At 56.1% G+C, this 18,788-nt stretch overlaps 1 protein-coding gene, 2 non-coding genes and 1 pseudogene across 5 annotated transcripts; 1 reads left to right on the top strand and 3 right to left on the bottom strand.

Annotated features, from left to right (window-relative positions):
* Positions 1-245: 245 nt before the first annotated feature.
* TRNAR-CCU (transfer RNA arginine (anticodon CCU)) lies at positions 246-318 on the bottom strand. Its single transcript has one exon. It is a non-coding gene; the product is annotated as a tRNA-Arg (tRNA).
* Positions 319-663: 345 nt separating this feature from the next.
* LOC115848097 (mediator of RNA polymerase II transcription subunit 10 pseudogene) lies at positions 664-1,163 on the top strand (annotated as a pseudogene).
* Positions 1,164-3,207: 2,044 nt separating this feature from the next.
* TRNAR-CCG (transfer RNA arginine (anticodon CCG)) lies at positions 3,208-3,280 on the bottom strand. Its single transcript has one exon. It is a non-coding gene; the product is annotated as a tRNA-Arg (tRNA).
* A 7,498-nt stretch (positions 3,281-10,778) lies between these two features.
* ZNF213 (zinc finger protein 213) lies at positions 10,779-17,169 on the bottom strand. Of its 3 annotated transcripts, none has more exons than XM_030848481.2 (6): positions 16,842-17,169; positions 14,851-15,350; positions 13,972-14,095; positions 13,712-13,779; positions 13,387-13,510; positions 10,779-12,330 (listed from the first exon to the last, which is right to left on the bottom strand). In XM_030848481.2, the coding sequence occupies exons 2-6, from the start codon at positions 15,247-15,249 to the stop codon at positions 11,687-11,689; spliced, it is 1,359 nt and encodes a 452-aa protein (XP_030704341.1). In that variant the 5' UTR covers positions 15,250-15,350; positions 16,842-17,169; the 3' UTR covers positions 10,779-11,686. The 3 variants fall into 3 exon arrangements, with proteins under 3 accessions (XP_030704341.1, XP_069899781.1, XP_069899782.1); XM_070043680.1 differs by lacking the exon at positions 13,387-13,510 and adding an exon at positions 14,482-14,540 and having other exon boundaries at positions 11,706-12,330; XM_070043681.1 differs by lacking the exon at positions 13,387-13,510 and having other exon boundaries at positions 11,706-12,330; positions 13,712-13,799.
* Positions 17,170-18,788: the final 1,619 nt, after the last annotated feature.

The following is an 18,788-nucleotide window of genomic DNA, read 5'->3' on the forward strand; positions in this document are numbered from 1 at the left end:
ATGTCCTGCAGTTTGGGAGATTTTTACCTTGAGGATGAAGGCATGGATTAAAAAGAGAGAAAACTTTATTATGGGCAAAATCTGAAAACACGCACATCTTTATCAGAAAAGTAAACCTTGTCCAACTTCGCTATAGGGTGGCATCTAGCTAAACCCCAGGGCCTCTTAATTTCCCACTAGGGTAAGTAGACAGCTAGCTTCATTTCATTTTTCCTCTGGCAGAAAGTTTAAAATACTACCTCCTGTACCCCGGGTGGGACTCGAACCCACAATCCCTGGCTTAGGAGGCCAATGCCTTATCCATTAGGCCACCGGGGCTCATGAGAAATGTTTTACAACAGTCCTAAACCAGTCTTTCTGTCACCTCCCCATGGTTCCTGCACAATACGCACAGCCTCCCGGCTCCAGCTCGGCGGGTCCTTGGTCCCCTTGACGTCCGTATTCGGCGGGTGCATCCTCTTAGATCCCGCCGGTTCCCGAGCATCCTGGGGCTCGGGAGAGATCGCGCACGCGCGGATGAAGCTGAGGTACGATCCTCGCTTAGGATGTAGGAAGTCTGCGGATCAAGTCCCGGAGGAGCCCTTTCCCCATCTTTTTAGGAGAATCCGAGTCCTGGGATAATTAACATCAAGAAGGCGTTCGAGGGGGCAGGAGCGCGCCCGCGGCGGTGCGGACGGCCGGGCCATGGCCGAGAAGTTCGACCACCTGGAGGAGCACCTGGAGAAGTTCGTGGAGAACATCCGGCAGCTCGGCATCATCGTCAGCGACTTCCAGCCCAGCAGCCAGGCCGGGCTCAACCAGAAGCTGAATTTTATTGTTACTGGCTTACAGGATATCGATAAGTGCAGACAGCAACTTCATGATATTACTGTCCCTTTAGAAGTTTTTGAATACATAGATCAAGGTCGAAATCCCCAACTCTATAACAAAGAGTGCCTGGAGAGGGCTCTGGCTAAAAATGAACAAGTTAAAGGCAAGATTGACACGATGAAGAAATTTAAAAGCCTGTTGATTCAAGAACTTTCTAAAGTATTTCCTGAGGACATGGCTAAGTACCGGAGCATCCGGGGGGAAGACCATCCTCCTTCCTAACTCCCTCCTCCGTCTGTCTGAAGATCCTCCTAGCCCTGCACGAGTGGCCGTGACCTTCAGGCAGCCTTGACTGAGCGGTACCAACGCTGTTTCCTGGGCCCATCCTCCCGCCACCTTGTCCTCGTCGTTGGCCTCTGGGGACGGCAGGGCCTGGAGGGCGTACGGGGCTGTGCCACCAGCTGCCCCTTCTCCCTGACGTGTTCTGTTTGGTCCTCTAGCTCTCAGGGGACTGGTGATCACACAACTTTGAGTGCGATGTGTATGATTCTCCATGGCCAAATAGTCTTGGAAATATTAAATATGATAGGTAAAGTAAAAGTTTAAAAAAATTATACCTAATAGTTTTCTTTTAATATACTTTCTGTTCTTTTTTTTCCTTTCTTTTATGGTGTCAAAGAAAGCTAAACAAAAGGAAAACTTGGTTTAATATAAGTACTTTAAATTCGTTTTGTATTTTATATTTTTAAGTATAGTGCATAAAGAATGTGTTCAATGGAACTGTGTTTCCATAGATTTCAGTTAGTCTAATATAATAAGTCTTTAAGTACTTAAAAAAAAAAAAAGAAGGTGTTCATTATGCAAAATGTGGGAGCAGAAGGGAGAGAGGCAACAGCCGGGAGCTTGGGAAAAGTGTCGGTCCCTGTCTTCATCCTCCTCCCTACATTGCCCCTTAGACCAAAAGTGTTTTCTGGTTCCAAGTCTGTGCAGTTTTTAGCAGAGCCCAATGGCCTTAGGTCTTTGTCCTAAGGATGCTCCGTAATGGCTCTGTATCTGCCCAGCCAGCTCAGTTGGTAGAGCGTGAAACTAGTATCAGAGGACCCAGCGTTTACTTTCCCACCAGAAGATGGGTATTCTTTGCCATCTCTAAAGTATTTGTCTTACTGTGGCTACCAGAGGCGGGGTGGAGGGAGGCGTGGGGGGAATTAGATGAAGGTAGTCAAAAGGTACAAACTTCCAGTTATAAGTAAGTACTAGAGGTGTAGTATTCAACGTGATAAAGAGAATTAACATTGCTGTACGTTATAAGAAGAGTTAATCCTAAGAGTTAAGACAGAAAATCCTATGAGTTCTCATCACAGGTTGATGAATGGTCACTAAACCTGTGATAAGCATTTCATGATGTATGTAAGTCAAATCATTATGCTGTACACCTTAAACTTATACAGTGCTGTATGTCAATTATATCTCAATAAAAGTAGGGAAAATAATAAAAATGTTTATCTTAATGAAGTTTCTCTTTTTATTTATAAGCCCTTAGTAAACCACTGAGACATCACAAAAACGATAAAGGAGATGGTGACACTCCTCATGACTCCAAGGTCACCTGCGCCCACTGTAGGGGTACACGCTCAGCTGCCATTCCCCCAGCGTTTTCCCTGGTGGGAGGAGGTCCCATCACTTTGGTCATTCCGCTTAGCCAGAATCCCTTGGTAAGAACTCGGTTCCGCAGGTAGAGTCGTTTTTTCCAGGTAAAATGATGACTCAATCCTGGGCATATTCTTTACATTTAAATTTTTAAAAAAACATTCACACTAATCATTTAAGGGTATACTCTCACTGCAAGAAATCGAAATAATCTATTAATTTCTTTTCACATTTTTTATTGTGGTAAAATATACGCTTAAGGTTAAATTTGCCATTTTAACCATTTTTAACTGTACAATTTACTGGCATCAGTTACATTTACAATATTGTGCAAGCATCATTACTATCTATTTCCAAAACTTCTTCATCACAATAATCTATTATATTTTTAAATGCCCCTGTCCACTGACCCCTTGGGGATGACCTACCCGTGCAAAAATTCAACCCCTCATCTGTCACAGTTCTCGTCGTCTGAACTATATTCATGCAGCCAGTCCCGTGTGGGCTCCCGGCACTCACGGCCGGTGGACTTCAGAGTCAGCATTCCGTCTGGATCTGAGCACTATAGGTCCTCACAGCGCCCTCGGGGCCTCCCAGGCGTCCCGAGCTACGCAGCTGCAGGTGCAGGGCTACTTCCGAGGGGTGGACATAGCCCGAGGATCCTAGGCCCGCGTAGGGAGCAGTCTGGAGAGAGGGAAAAGTGTTTGTTTGTTTGTTTTTTACCCGGAGTAGAAAAAGCAATCTCCGCAACGACCACGAAGGGACTCGAACCCTCAATCTTCTGATCCGGAATCAGACGCCTTATCCATTAGGCCACGCGGCCTTGCCGCTGTTTCCATTTCAGCTTTTCTCATAAAGCTTTCTCAGGCGCCTGTTCAATATGCCCTAATACGCATGCTCACACTGGCAAGGAGCCCCGCCCCTCGGGCTCGGTGTGAGCGGGGCTCCAAGCTGTACGACTGAGCGCTACTGAGCACAGCCCAAGTGAGGGTTCGAGCCTGGGTGAGGCTGCCCAAGCCCCTCCTGTCCCGAGAGGCTCCTGATCTCTTCTCCCACGTGCCCCCGGCCCGCAGTGGGTCAGGAGTTGCCCTCTGCTCCCCCAGCCCCTTTGCTTCCCCTATCACAGCACTGCTAAACCTGCCATGCTCTGTTCCAGTCTTATGGTCCCAGAATGGACTCTGACTGCTGTATAGGCAGAGGCCCTGTCCGTGGCCCCAGCGTGGTGTGCAGGTGGGGTGCGCGTGCTGGGAGGATGGTGTGGACCCCGCGCTGCCCTTTCCCAGGACACCCAGCTCAGCCTAGCCCATGTTGGGTTTCTTAGAGCCGGAGGCTGCCCTGGCGCCTCCCCTGCTCCCCCTCCTCACCCGGTGGGCCCAGCCTCTGAAGTGCCAGGCACTCTGCATACATTATCTCACTTAGTGTCACAGCTCCCTGCGTGCAGGCGCTATTCACGTGTACAGTGATCATCATGTTTATTCCATGGCGGCTGAGCCTCCCGTGCTATCGCGCTGCTTTTAGATGAGGAAACCGAGGAGCGGATGGGGTCAGGGATGGCGTTGGTGTGTGGCCACCCACAGTCAGCATCCCCTTGGTAGCCGCGGGCTCAGTCAGGCCTGCAGGCAGAGCCAGCACCTCAACGAGCTGCGGATCTCCAGACAGGCCTTGCGGTGCTCATCACAGTCGGGACCCAGCACGTCTAGCTTGCACACCTGCTAATTGACCTGTGCCGACCACACCCAGCCTGTGCCCAGGACTGCCAGGTCCCCCAGCGCCCAGCCTGGCATCCAGTGTATTGTAAGGCCTAAAGTTTCAAGTGTTGCCTTCACATCTTTGGGTCTCACAGGCCCCGTTGATTTCCCCTGCTCTTGTCAGCTGTACCCCCCGACCCAGCAGGGAAGGCCCCCCCATCCCGCTAGTTCCCCCACCAGCCAGATCAGCCACACTCCACCCCAGTTCCCTGCCAGCCTGTGAAATTATTCAAACTAGTACCCCACCCCGTTACTACAAAGTCTGCATCTACAACCCCTGCTGGTTCCCTGTGCTCCCCAGGGAAACACTGAGTGGCCGGAATGGCCTGAGGTGTCCTCCTCCCCCAGCTGTGAGTATATGTGGTTAATAACTGCTGTCCGTCTCACTGTCCAGGGCCGGGTGTTGTGTGTTCAACCGTCTCATACTATTGAGGGCGGGGTATCCCTCCCTCTGCAATGGGGTGAATAGGAGGTGACCAGAACACCAGGGCTGAGAAGAAGGATGAATCCAGCTCCTCTCCCCAGGAGACCCCCCACCCCCAACTCACCTCAGTCATCAGCTCCAGGAGGTCTTCCCTGGGGTCAGCTCTGAGGACCTCCACCAGCATCTGGATAAAGTCTCAGCCCTTCTCATCCCGAAAGGCTACACAGCCCAGGCCAGGGGACCAGGGCCAGAGTGTCAGACTCAGGCCCCTGCCAGCTGCCTTCCAATCCCCAGGGGCCTATTGTTGGTGGAAGTGGGGGCAAGCACACAGGACCCCAGCAGTCAGGCAAGAGAATGGGGCAGGGAGCAGGAACTTCTCGCTTCCGGATCAAGTTGTTGCTCAATGTTTGTGCAGTGAATATACAATGGATTCAATATCGAAGAAACATTTACTGTGAACCTACTACGTGCCAGGCACTGGCCAGGGCCCTGAGGCAGACAGAACTGTCCTGCCCTCATGGAACTTACAGCCTAGAGGAAAGGATGTAGGTACAGTGCTTAGCAGAGCCAACCTTCAATATGTGCTCACCATCGTTACTATTATCATAAATAATATACATGGAAGGAAGACGGCTTAACTGCGACGAGGCTGGTACCCCTGCACCCCAACAGCCAAGCGCCAGATGCCCCTAAAGCCACTTCAGATCTCTGGCCAGGAGGCTAGGCCCTGTGTAATGGGCTTTGTGGAGACCCATCCCCTTACCTTCAGTGGCTGCGTAGACCATCAAGATGTCTGCTTGGTTAGGGCTCCCTGGAGTGGGGCCCCCGGAGAAGCTGCCTGCAAGAGGGACCAATGCCTTTTACCCAGCGTCCTGGGACTCCACCAGCCCCAAGGGTCTCCTCCAGTCTTGCTCAAGGGCACACAGGGCAGTAGAAAGAGTGCAGAGCAGGAAAGCCAGATCAAGTTTCAAATCTCAGCCCTGCTGCTTCTTACCAGCTGTGTGACCTCGGAAAAGCTATTTCACCTTCACTTGTTCCAGGCTCAAGTAGGGGAAGAAACTCTCCATTTTCAAAGGCCTTTGCCATTTAAGGTTTTCCTTCCCATCTTCTTGGCAAAGAGAGGAAGGAGGTGGCAGCAGGATCCCAGCTCAGAGCCCTGGAAGTGCTCTCCAGACAGCTCCCCCCATCAGCCCCACCCAAGCCCAGGCTCCCTGAGGTAGGTAGACCCACCTTGCACATCAGCATAGATGTGGAGGACATCGGCCGGGGAGGGGGTAGCTGGTGGTGCCTGCAGCCAGCGCCACAACCAGGGGAGAGTGTGCGTCCCACACCAGTGTGCGTCCCTGTGCCCTGGGGAAGGAGGGAACAGTCACGTCCTTTCACTCAGGAGACACCTGGGGGTGCTTCCAGGGCTCTAGCCCCCAGAGCTCCTGGGCAGGCTGCCAGGCTGGAAACATTCAGAGCACCGAATGACAGGTGCTGAGGGTGAAGTGCTCAAGTTCATGGACATGACTCCTAGGAGAGGCTGGGAGAGGGGGTGGGGAAAGGGCAGGGCTCACTCAGGCTTCTTGGAGGAGGTGGACAGCAAGTCCTGGGAGGCTGAGGGCTGGGTGAGGAGAGCCAGGGCTGCAGGAGGCTGGCTGGAGGGAAGGACCCGGCCAAGCCTCCAGGGCGGGCTCCAGGCCCTGCTCACCCCATGGCAAGCCTGAAGCAGGAAGATCTTGGGGCAGCCCCACAGGGCCCTACAGCAGCTCAGCTCCTGCACCAGCGCCTCTGGCTGCACCTCTTACCTATCAGCACCCAGTAGCTGCCCCTGAGGCCCCCCGTGGGCCATCAGGGCCACAAGGGCACAGCTCACAGGGTCCCTGCAGGCATCCAGCCACTCCCAGAAATGGACCATCTCCTCCTGGAAAGTCTGGGGGTGGGGATGAGATCAGGCCTGGGCCACAGTCACGGCCTCCCTAGCATCTGGTGGCCCACTCTCTGGGTGGTTTCTCTAACCCCCTGCCACACTACCTCCCACCTCCTTCCAGCCTCAGGCCCGGGGAGCAAGTCCTTTTACTTTCTTTTTTTAAAAATTAAAAAAAAAAATTTCTGGCGGTGCCATGTGGCATGTGGGATCATAGTTCCCCGACCAGGTATCAAACCTGTGCCATCTGTATTAGCAGGCAGATTCTTAACCACTGGACCACCAGGGAAGTCCCACAAGTTCTTTTTCTAACCCTCTGGTTGCATGGCCTCATTGGAAGTGACGTGGGTCCAGCCTCCTGCAGCTGGTTCTCTGGCCCCCCTGGAGAAGCTGCACCAAAAAGTTAAGAGCTGTGAGGGGAGGGCAGTGAGCTGACAGGTGTCTGGGAAGGAACCTGAGATCCTCCCAGGAAAAGCCTGAGGGTCCAGCCAGGGCCTTGAGCAGGGGAGAGGAGAAATGGCCAGTGTGGGGGGCTTCAGGGTCCCTGGAGACTGTGCTTCCAGAGTCAGGGAAGTGGGTTCTGGATGCGTGCAGCAGGGAGGATGGAGGCTAAACTTGGGGGTGCACTTCCTGCCCACGATTGGTAAGAGGCTAAGGAGAGAGTGCCCAGGGTCCTGGTGGGGGGTGCCTTCCTCAGAGCACCACCAGAAGTTCTGGGCTTCCCCTCACCTGGGCTGTAGGGTCTGTCTTCAGGGTGGTCTCGAAGCCCAGGGCCTGGCACAGGTCCCCAGTGCCTCCACATCGGGCTGGGCCCCAGGCCGGTCCTGGGTCACGGCCAGGAGGAGGGCGGCCCTGGCCCCAGACAGGTCACACTGAGCGCTGGGGCTGGGTTTTGGCTACAGACAGGATTAAGGTGGATTCAAAGTGGTCTGAGGACCTCCCAGCTCCTCGCCTCCCTGCCTCAGGTCTCCCGAGCCTCTCTCCCAGTCGAAACTGTTGCCACAGAAAAGCAAACATGTATTAAAAAATAAAATAAACCAAGATAAATGTCAAAAAAAAGAAACTGCTGCCACATGGTTGGACCCCAGCCCTGTCCCGCTAATCTCGAGCCCCCAGAGCTCCACGTCCCCTAGGCACAGTGCCCCCCCTCAAGGAGCTCCCAAAGACTGGGCAGTAGGTAGCCCCTGAGGACTCTTCAGCTGTCCAGCAGAAGACCTGGTGGGGGTTAGGGCCGGAGGACTCCTCAGGCAGCCGCTCCGTGCGGGTGCAGTTATGGGGGAGCAGGACCCTGGCTCCAGGGAACAGCTTGGCCAGGCTCCTGGCTACCACTGTCTCTTTGGTAAGGACTAGTTTGGCGCAGGTGGCGGCGTGTTAGAGACCCTAACCAGACACTAACCCTGCCAGACACTAACCCTGCCAGAATGGAGGGAGGAGGAGACAGACAAAAGAAAGGGAGGGCCCAAGGGGGGTCTTAGTTCAGGCTGAATCACAGGATTCCCAGGACATGGATGGCCTCAGGTAGACACTGGCTGCACCATTAGCCATGCTGTTCCCCGGGGTCCAGGGATCAGCGTGCACAGAGATGGGGCGCTCCCAGAGCGGGTCAGGGCCTGTCTGGGAAGGCTCGCAGGGTGGGCACCGCCTGGGGAGGCCGAGGAGAACTGTGGAGCAGAGCTGGGGCCCATTCTCACCTCCAGTGACCACCCAACTGCCCACTGAGACCTTTGGGCCTCGGGACCAGACCTGAATCATCCCCAACCCTGGACCCCAGGGACCCACAGTCTGACGAGACAGTCACTGCCAGGTAAGTGTGAACAGGGGTGGATGGGAATACAAGTGTCAACCCAGGGATTGTAAGGGGTATGGTTGACGCCTGGAAGGGTCTGTGTGAGGCTAGGTCGAGAGGGAGGGATGCCAAGCAGAGGGAGCAGCCTGGGCAAAGGCACGGAGCTGAGAAGATACTGCAACGTGTGGGGGACCCTGAGTGGGTTGTGAGGACGGGCGTGGGTGGGGGTGGGAGGCGAGGCTTTGAAGCTGACACCCATTGCAGGCAACATGGCCTTATGTTGTGGAATGAATGGGTGGAGGTAATGGGTTCAGGACAACACATCAGAGCCACAGCCCCCCTCCTGGACGCCTCTTCTGGGCCTTCACCTGGTCAGCAGCTGCAGCAGCGACCAGTGAAGACGACGGCCACAGAGCTCGCCCAGGCCAGTGAGGAACGCTCCAGGCTTGGGGGTAGCTGGGTGGGGAAGCAGCACACAGGCCTGGAGGGAGGGTCTCAGCCCTCCTGCCCACCCCCCAGACCCGCTTTGCCCTGCCCCGCAACTGGGGGTCCCTGGCCAGCCCACTCACCCCCGGGGGGAAGTGGAGAGCAGCAGGAAGACTTGGGGCAGCCCCACCAGCCTCACAGTGGCTCAGCTCCTGGACAGCTGCTGGGGCTGCCTCAGCTGCTCACTGGGGGCCTCCAAGGCCAGTAGAGCACAGCCCACAGGGCCCCCGTGGGCATCCAGCTGCTCCCGGAACCTAACCAGTTCCCCATGGAAACCCTAGGGCAAGAGCGAGTGCTGGGCCTGAGTCCAGGGAGGCCCCAGGTGGGACTGGGGGTGGAGGTGGGAAGAGGCAGGCGAGGGCTCACCTGGACCAAGGCCTCCCACCTCTTGCAGCTCTCAAAGCCCAGCGTCCGGAACACACCCTCCAGGACAGCGAGTGTAGAGGCTGACACCTCAGGACTGCTGAGTGACAGGGTCACCCTTGGACCCTGCCCACTGTACTTACCTTGGGGAGGCAAGGCCAGAGTCGGGCCAGGGTAGGGCTCAGCTGGGAGCCAGCTGGGCTGGGTCAGGTCGTGCCTCCGACTACCTTTCTTCCCAGGCTGTCCCGAGCATCTGCCATCTGCGAGGCCACCTGCAGGGTCCCAGACACCAGGAAAGCCATGGGGCTATGTGGGGGTTTCCTCCAAGCACAGAGTTCACCTCCCGGGCCCAGTGCCAATGCTCTTGGTCCCAACCCTTGGCCTCTCCCTGAGTCCCATCCTATCAGCTCTGTTTATGAGCTGAGCTGGACCCTGTCCCCTGCCCTGGAACCCTGCGTTCTGGGCCCTACGACCCCAGGCCCTGCTCTGTTCCCTGGCTCCAGCGGGCTGCTTCCTGGCTGGCACTAACACGCCCCCACCTGCACCAGGAGCCTGTATCCAATCCTATTCTTAGCTCCTGGCCCACCTGCTACCTGATCTCGTTACACCCCAGTGTCTCCCTTCTGAGCCAGCCACCAGCACCAAAAAAATTTGTGCACTGCTCCCGCCACCCATCACCCCTACTCACTCATTCAGGGCACCCACACGTGTGCACGCACGCACACACACACACACACACACACACACAAACACAGAGCAACTGCCAGCCTGAGGGCATGGGGAGCAGTGAAGGGCATCATCCCAGAGGTAGAAACCCCGGGCTGGACTCAGCTGTCCAGTGAGACCCCGGCAGCTTCATCTGGGAAATGGGGTCTGTCCAGTGACCTCAGGATGAAGCCCAGGTTAAATGGGGGTGCAGAGAGGCTGGCACACACACACTGCGGGACAAAACATCTTGTCTCAGCCCGCCCTCACTGCCTCTCAGGTGGCCCCTGAAGCCACCACCTGGTGAATCAGAAAGGACTCGGTGGGGTAGAAGGTGCTCTCAGCACGTGCCTACCAGCTCCACAGGGCCCAGCCTGGGGATGGCGGGGCGGGGGGGTCAGATGTGAAGGGCTGGGTGGGGATGGGGCATGGCCCATTTTGACTCAGCAGCACTCTCTCCCTAAGGGATTTGAGCACAGGGTCCAGCTTAGTGTTCCAGATCCTCTACGGGCAGCATGAGCCACCACCCTGACCAGTCACGGACTCTGAGCCTGGTTCCTCATTTCATCAAAGGGAGAGAGTGAGTGGCCTCGTAAAGGCCCCACTCCCAGTCAGCTCCCTCACTCTCCTGCTGAGTAGGGAGGGGTGCCACCAGCTGTCCCATCCTGAGCTGTCCTCAGACTAGGACAGGCACTAGCTGACAGGAGGAAGGACCCAAGGCTCATGGCAGCCCTTGGGGCCCAGGTGACCTGGAAGCCACGAATGTGGCTCCACCTGATGACCATCCAGCATCACGTGCCACTGTGACCACCAGGCCAGGAGGCCCAGGGGTACGAATTCCAGGTCCCCCCAACCCCCAGCAGCCACCTAAAGAACAAGAATAGCCTGGAGAAAGTTTTCATGTTTATTCAACCTTTCTGCTGCCCTTTGAGGCCAGCTGGGCCAGCTCCTTGGGAGGGCCTGTGGTCTGTCCCTGTGAATGCCCTTCTGCAGGGAATACAGCGCCTCAGAGGAGTTAGTGACAAGGTGCTGATGGAGTGCTAGTGTTAAGTACCATAAACCCCGAGACTCCAGGAGACTGGGGAGCAGCGGGGGCAGCGGGCCTCCGCTGGCCCTGTTCTTGGTCTGCACAGTTGGCCTCTGTCCCTGGAGCCAACACCACCCTCCCCAGACTGGTAGAGGGTGACTCTTGGGAACTCAGCTGGGGGCAAGCTGGCTGAGGGCAGAGGCAGGCAGCTTGCATGCTGCTGGGACAGCGCAGAGCGGTCAAGGTCTGGAAATGGGAAGGGGTGGAGGCCAGAAAGCCCCTGTGGCTGCACCCAGGACCCAGGTCCTCATGGGTGTGGGCTGACTGACCCTCCCAGAGCCCAGCAGTACCCTAAGGCTTAGCCTTCACCCCCGTGGGAAGGCACAGGATGGCAGGACAGGAGGCCCAGCTCATAGACCCAGCCGAGAAGGCTGGGAACAGAGAGCGACGGGGCCAAGCAAGGCTTAGGGGGTTCTGGGATGGAGACACCAGGCCTGCCCGAGTCCTCATACGTCCCTGTGCCCCAGCTTCTCCCCTGTGCTCACGCCACCAGCCTGGAATATGCCGGGGCTCCAGGAAACCAGGGGGCAAGAAAAACCCCAGAGCAGTTAGGGGCATGGCCACGAGGTCACAAGGGATTCCATGCCTGGTGGGCGTTGGCCAGGTCCCCAGGAGGGCAGGGCTGATGGGTTCTGCACGTGGGGGACCCTGCAGTCCTGCCGGCAGCGGAGATGGTGGACTGGGCCGGGTGGGGACCCTGCCTGGGCTGCCCTTCCGGCCCTCACCCCACAGGCTGGGCCATCTTGGCGTGCAGGCTCTGGTGGGCGATGAGGTGGGCGCGCTGCTTGAAGCTCTTGTCGCACTCGCCGCAGCCGAAGGGCCGCTCGCCCGTGTGCACACGCCGGTGGTCCAGCAGGTAGGAGCGCAGTGAGAAGCTCTTGCCGCAGTCACTGCAGCCGAAAGGCTTCTCGCCCGTGTGGATGCGCTGGTGGTCGGCCAGGTAGGCACTGCGGCTGAAGCTCTTGCCGCACTCGGAGCAGGAGAAGGGCTTCTGGCCCGTGTGCACGCCCTGGTGGCGCACCAGGTCCGAGGAGCTGCGGAAGCTCTTGTCGCACTCCTGGCACTTGTGCGGCTTCTCGCCCGTGTGCGTGCGCTGGTGGCGCGCCAGGTCGGAGCCCCAGCGGAAGCGCTTGCCACACTGGCCGCAGCTGTGAGGCTTCTCGGCCGCCAGGTCCCGGAACTGCCGCCGGCGCGTGGGTGGCCGCCCCCGCCGCGCCCCCGCTGCCCGCCCCCGGGGCACCCCCGGCCGGGCCTCGGCCTCCTCCAGCCTCCAGGACACGGTCACATCGCCAGCAGCCTGGCCCGGGAGCGCCGTCACCACCTCCTCCAGCCGGGATCTCTCGCTGTGGCTCGTGAGTCCCAAACCTGCAAGCGGGGAGGAGGTGGCCTCTTCAGTGCCACGCGGTTCCAGGGACAGAGTTGAGGGGAGGCAGAAACGAGGCTCCCGGCCAGCGCCTGGGGCTCAGGTTCAGACAGCCCTGGGCTCCAGCAAACTCCAGCCTCAGCTTCCTCCTCCATGGAATGGGGACACGAGAAAATGACGACAGAGAAACCGTTCAGAGTAAGCGGCAAGGGGCTTGCTGGGCGTCTCCAACAGAGGCACTTACTAACTACAGGGCTAACCAATCTACACCCCCTTCCCACACTGCGATCCAACGTCCCACCCCAAGCCCTGCCTATTCAAATGCCAAAACTGCATAGACTGAGGTCATCTATAAATGATCCCAACCCTCACCATTTGTTATCAGCAACCAAGGAACCACAGGGCTCAGCTAACATGGTTCCTCTCGCTACACAAGCTCTTGTCCTCTCAGCTCAAGAACAAATGGAAGTGGATCAGGAGGGATCTTAGCCGGTCCCACTGGGTTGCACAGATTAAATGAGATGATCCCCAAACAGTGCTTAGGAAGGCCCTGACCTGGAGAGAAACCCAGCAGCGCGGCCTCTAGTGAGCAGGTGTCTCTCCGCGCCTCTTCACTGGGCAGGCTGAGGGGGCCTCACAACCACGTTTGCACGAAGTCCCAGCTCCGTCCCTTCAGTGTCCTTCAACCTCTCTGAGTCTCAGGTCCCTCGTCTATAAACGTGCACACACTTTCATGCGGTGGGTTGTGAGGATCCCATGAGAAAATGCCTGTACCCGTGCTCAGCACAGTCCTGGCATGTTGCCCATGCCATCACAGGCAGAGAAAAGTGAACACCAGCACAAACGAAACCTCCGGGGGCTCTTAAAGAGACGCAGGGAAAGCCCTCTTTGGAGCCAGCTAAGCCAGGACTTGGGAGGAAGACTGAGGATTCCAGCAGGGTGTGCAGGGGTGGGGCCTGACTGGGCCCACCCATTGCTGCTGGGACTCCAAGGAGGCGAGAGCCTCCAGCTCAAAAGAGCCAAGGACGCCAAGGCCCCTCGCTGTGCCCACTGCTTACCCAGGGCAATGTTCTGGGAGTTCTCCCTTTTTATGTCCCAGAAGAGATCTCTCTGAGCAGGGTCCAGGGACCCCCATTCTTCCCGGGAGAAATAGAAGGGAATGTCTCCAAATGTCACAGGTCCCTGGAATGAGGTGAGAAAACCCAGCTCAGGGCTGCCCTGCTCAGGACTCCCCAGACAGTCATGGGCAGAGACATGAAGGGGGATGGGAAACAGGACAGGTCCAGGCCAGAAAAGGATGGATGGAAGAGGCCTTGGTGAGAAGGCATGACCCATTACAGGGACTCATCAGCATCAGAGGGGACAAAGGAACTGGTAACTCACCCCAGAGTCAAAGCAGGTATCTGTCGTCTCTCTGGTGCTCCCCTCTTTAAGAAGAGCCGGAAGCTGGGCTGCAGGGAAAGAATGGAGCCTCAAAGAGGCCAGCCCAGGCCGGGAGTGAGATCTCGCAACTCTCCTTCACACACACACGTACACACCTTGCCTTCTCAGAACAGAAATACCCTTCTTGCTCCCTTTAGGGCAACGTCCAGGAAAGACCCAGGCCCCTGTCCAGCCACTCTGCCACCTTCAAGTTTACTCACCACCATGGCTGTGCTGCTCCCAGGGTACAGGTGGCCGGCTTTGTGTCCCTGCCTTCCGGGGAGGCCCCTGGGCCTGAGATCCCTGGACTGCAGCCTCAGGTTCCGCCCCCTCTGAGGGCACATCCTGTGCAGGAACCACAACATGCTCATCAGCACCAAGACCAGATGGGGGAGACAGAGTTTAACCCCTGGGAAGGAGACACAGGACACATCCCTCAGGAGGCTGGGTGTGGGGAAGAAGGTCAACATGGGGCCCCAGGAAAGACCAGATGAGAATGTGACACCAGGCAGTGCTATGTGCCCAGGGACACTCCCCAACCAAGCGTGAGGCAAGAACCAGCCCCCAAAGGCCAGAATCAAAGAGCCACTTAGCAAGGGGCAGTGGGGGGAGACCTTCCTGTCAAGGGCAGAACCCCACACCCCCGCCACACATTAGCATCTCCCCAGACGCTTCCAGTGTCAAGGACCCAACACCCCACAAGACAGCAGGGTTCACAGGGACAGCTCTACCTTCTCACACCCCCTTTGGTGCTCTCACTATGCACATCACTGTATCCCCAGGGCCTGGCCTAGAGCAGAACACAAATAAACGTTTGCAGAACCTGTGGAGCTAAAACCTGCCTTCCTGGAGCATGCCCACTTTGGTCCTGCTGCTGCCCTCCAAAGCCACCAAAAGAAACCAGATTCACTTGGACAGTGTCTTTCAGAAAGGCCACACATTATGACAAGCTCCTGTGGACGCTCCCTCTGGCTCTCCATGTCCTCCCCCACCCCCAACCCCCGCCCCACCCCCTGGAGGACTCATCTCTATAGAGATGGCCACCTCTCCTCAGTCCAGGTGCTATCCAGGTGCCCCTGGATGCGGGAGGGGCCCCTCACCTGTGGCCAAGCTTTCACTGGCTGCTTCTGCAGGTCCTCCACCAAGGCAACAGCTTCCTCGCCACTCCCTGGGCATCGTTCGCATACCCAGCCCTGGACGCCCACGGGCAGCACACTCAGGAACTGCTCCAGCACCAGCAGCTCCAGGATCTGCTCCTTGGTGCGCAGCTCGGGCCGCAGCCAGCGGCAGCAGAGCTCCCAGAGCTGGCTGAAGGCCTCGTGGGGCCCACCCGCATCCCCGTAGCAGAACTGCCGAAAGCGCTGGCGGCACACCTCTGAATCCCTGCTGTCCTCTTGCTGGGCAGCGTCCTGCTCCCAGGAGGAATCTTCTACCTTCACGATCAGAAGCCCTTCTCCCTCTCCAGGGGCCTGGTCCTGAGGCTCTGGGGGGGCTGCCATTCCCCTGGCCTAAGGCTCAGGGCTGGTCAGCCTCAACCTGGGCCTTCAATCTCCCAGAGGGATCCCCAGTGGCAGCTGGGTTGGCATCTGGACAGGCACTCCTGAGGAAAGAGCAGAATAGCAGGAGGGGGGCGGTACATGAGCAATCACCAGCCTTGAGGGACATCCAGGGACTCCAGCTCCCTTTCTTCCTGGCCTTGAAGGCTATTTTAGGCTCTCCTATAAAGGCTTGCTCACATGACTCTCTCCTACCAATACAGATCCGCGGCTCCTTATCCTCAGCTCCAAAATCCAAAACTCCCAGGTTTTCACCACCTGGTCTACTGACATGAGATGAGCATATTTATAACCTCAATTTATCTCACTTAATGTAAATGTTCATAGGTTCTATGGGAGAAATATTAATGTATTTGTTCAGTTTGTAAAAATCTATCAAGTTGTACTTCTGATGTATATTTCTGTATATTATTCTTCAATTAAAAAAAATTCTTTTTAACTGGGAATTCCTGGAGGTCCAGTGGTTAGGACTCTGCGCTTTCACTGCTAGGGACCCCGGGTTCGATCCCTGGGTGGGGAACTAAGATCTCGCAAGGCGTGCAGTGCGGCCAAAAAAAATGTTTTTTTTAAACTAATGTTTTGATTACTGAGTGTTGTACCAGATTGCGCTAGCGGCGTTATTTAATATACAATATATGTATTTTTCTCAAATTTTGGCCCCTAGTGTATCAGCAAAGGGCCCACAGACACCATCCTGAGCCATTTATCCAGATACACATGAACGTGGGACAGTTATACCTTACTGCTTCTCTTCACAACAGTCCTGAAAGGTCTGTATTTTGGAATATATATATATGTGTGTGTGTATATATATATATATATATATATATATATTTTTTTTTTTTTTTTTGGTACACGGGCCTCTCACTGTTGTGGCCTCTCCCGTTGCGGAGCACAGGCTCCGGACGCGCAGGCTCAGCGGCCATGGCTCACGGGCCCAGCCGCTCCGCGCCGTGTGGGATCTTCCCGGACTGGGGCACGAACCCGTGTCTCCTGCATCGGCAGGCGGACTCTCAACCACTGCGCCACCAGGGAAGCCCTGGAATATTTTTAATTGCTTTTTGTTTCAACAAAAAAAGTGATACAAACCATTGTAATAAAAGGGGGGGTGTTAAACAATACAGAAATACATAAAAGAGAAACTCTTCCTTCCACACTGCAGCTGCACCCCCATTAACAGTCTGACATATGACCTCCCAAATCTTGCCCTGTTCATTTACTGGAAATATATCCATAGAAACCGGGAGAAAAGTGCTTTGTGCGTGTTTTTACATAAATCAGGTCTTACGGCAATACTATTTTGTCATTTGCTTTTCTACGCAACAATGCTGCCTCAGCCGCTCTAGGAGATTCCGTGGTATGGATATACTCGTTTCTTAATGAATACCCACCCGAGTGAGGCATTCAGGTTGTTTCCAATTCTTTACTACTACACACTAAGCACTTTATTTAGTTTATTCTGAAAGGTACGCTCTCCATGCTCATCCTCCAGTGACCGAGGAGAAGGCTCCGCTCGGACAGAGCCAGGGACTCACCAGGGTCGCTCAGTAGGACTCGGCAGTCGGGAACGCGGACCCGGCCAGAGCCCCGCGCTCGGTCCCAGCAGCCTTGCCTGAGCGGAGATGAGAGGCGGAGGGGCGGGCAGCGGGTGCGGCGCCCCAGGCTTTTCCCCTGCACCTCCCTGAGGTGCGCGCCCCCTTCGGCCTCTGCCTCGGGGCGCCGGCCCCGGCCTCCCGAAGCCCTGCGCTCGACCTCGGAGCCAGGCGGGCCGCGTCGCCTGTCCCGCCCCCCAGGACTCACACCGCCCACAGTCGCCCAGGCGTTCCCAGTTTCCGCCTCCAGGTTTCGGTGCCGGAAATTCGCGCGGGGCTCGCCGGGAAACAACACGGCGCATGCGCCGAGACAAGCACTCCAACTACTCTCCCCAGGAGGGCGTTCGCCTACTGTACGGGCCTTCTCCCTGACGGATGACCAATGAACGGTGAGAATTTCCAGGGATGGCCAATCAGAAGGCAGTGACGTCATGTGGTCAACACCCATGCCCCCAGGCTGAGGTCTGCCCCTAGATTCGCGCTTTCTCCCTCTCGCCTTGTCTTTCAGTTTTCTGTGTTCCTCTGACCCGTGAAGGGTGAAAAGGAAAAGCCAAGGCTGGCCTGCTGGGCAGAGATGTCTCTGGGCCCAGCTACGAGTGGATCGCCTGTTCCACCGCAAGGGATGCTCGGGCGTGGACTCTTCCTTCCGTCCCCTGCTCTTTCCGCTACACAGTGGGTCGAGAGCTGAGGGGGCCGTGGTCCAGGAGCCGGAACTCAGCCTTAGGAGACTCGTTTATAGCTTTTAGGGTCCCGCACCCACCCAAATAGTCTTTAGCCGCTTCTAGCAGGGCGCGGAGCTTGCTGGGAAATGCAGTCCAGTGAGGGGCCGGGAACCTCCTGCGCCGATCCTCTGTTCCCGAGGGTCGGCTAGGGTCTCTCAGCAGGATGCGGCCGTCGGGGACGCTGACCCCGACCAGCAGATTTGACTGAAGGACAGCGGGGCTCTCCCGGCTGGGGAGAATCTAAAGCAGGCGGGCCGCGTCGTGGAAGCTCTATGCATTTGGACCTGCTCCCACCCTCTTCTTACTCCCCTTGGAGATATGAGGCTCCAGATCTTTTTCTGAAATAGAAAATCCTTTCTTGTGGTGGTTGTTGTTTGATTATGCAAGTATTGCATCCTTAGTGTAGGAAAGAAAATAAAGTACGGAAAATTTTAAAGGCATCCATATCCACAAAGCTAACTTCCTCACTCAGCTCACATGGCACTCCCTCAAAGTGGTTTTTCCCTAACCCTATGTAAACAGCACCCGGCACCCGCTGCCATGCCTCTGCCCTGCCTTATTTTTCTTCCTAACTTTTATCACTACCTGACATATTTGTATATTTGCCCCCCACTACTCGACTATAATTTTCATGATATCAGACTGTTTTCACTGCCCTACTTCCAGAACTTAAATACTGTGCCTGGCACAATATTTGTTGAAAAACTGATGGTTAAAATAACTGAAAGTTAAAAATATCCCTAATAAGGCCATTCAGAAATAAGCACTATTAATATTTCAGTCTTAAGTTCTACATCTATGATTATTTCTAAGGTAAATCTGGAATAATTCTATTTAATGAATTTTTGTTGGCTCAAGTCTATCAAAGAGGACTTCCCTGGTGGTGCAGTGGTTAAGAATCCGCCTGCCAATGCAGGGGACACGGGTTCGAGCCCTGGCCCGGGAAGATCCCACATGCTGTGAAGCAACTAAGCCGTTGCCCCACAACTACTGAGCCTGCGCTCTAGAGCCCGCAAGCCACAACTACTGACCCCGCGGGCCACAACTACTGAAGCCCGCGCACCTACAGCCCATGCTCTGCAACGAGAAGCCACCTCAGTGAGAAGCCTCGGCACCGCAATGAAGAGCAGCCTTTGCTCGACACAGCTAGAGGAAGCCCGCGCACAGC

Source organism: Globicephala melas, chromosome 15 (genome assembly GCF_963455315.2).
Source record: "Globicephala melas chromosome 15, mGloMel1.2, whole genome shotgun sequence".
In the NCBI taxonomy this organism is placed as follows: Eukaryota; Metazoa; Chordata; class Mammalia; order Artiodactyla; family Delphinidae; genus Globicephala; species Globicephala melas.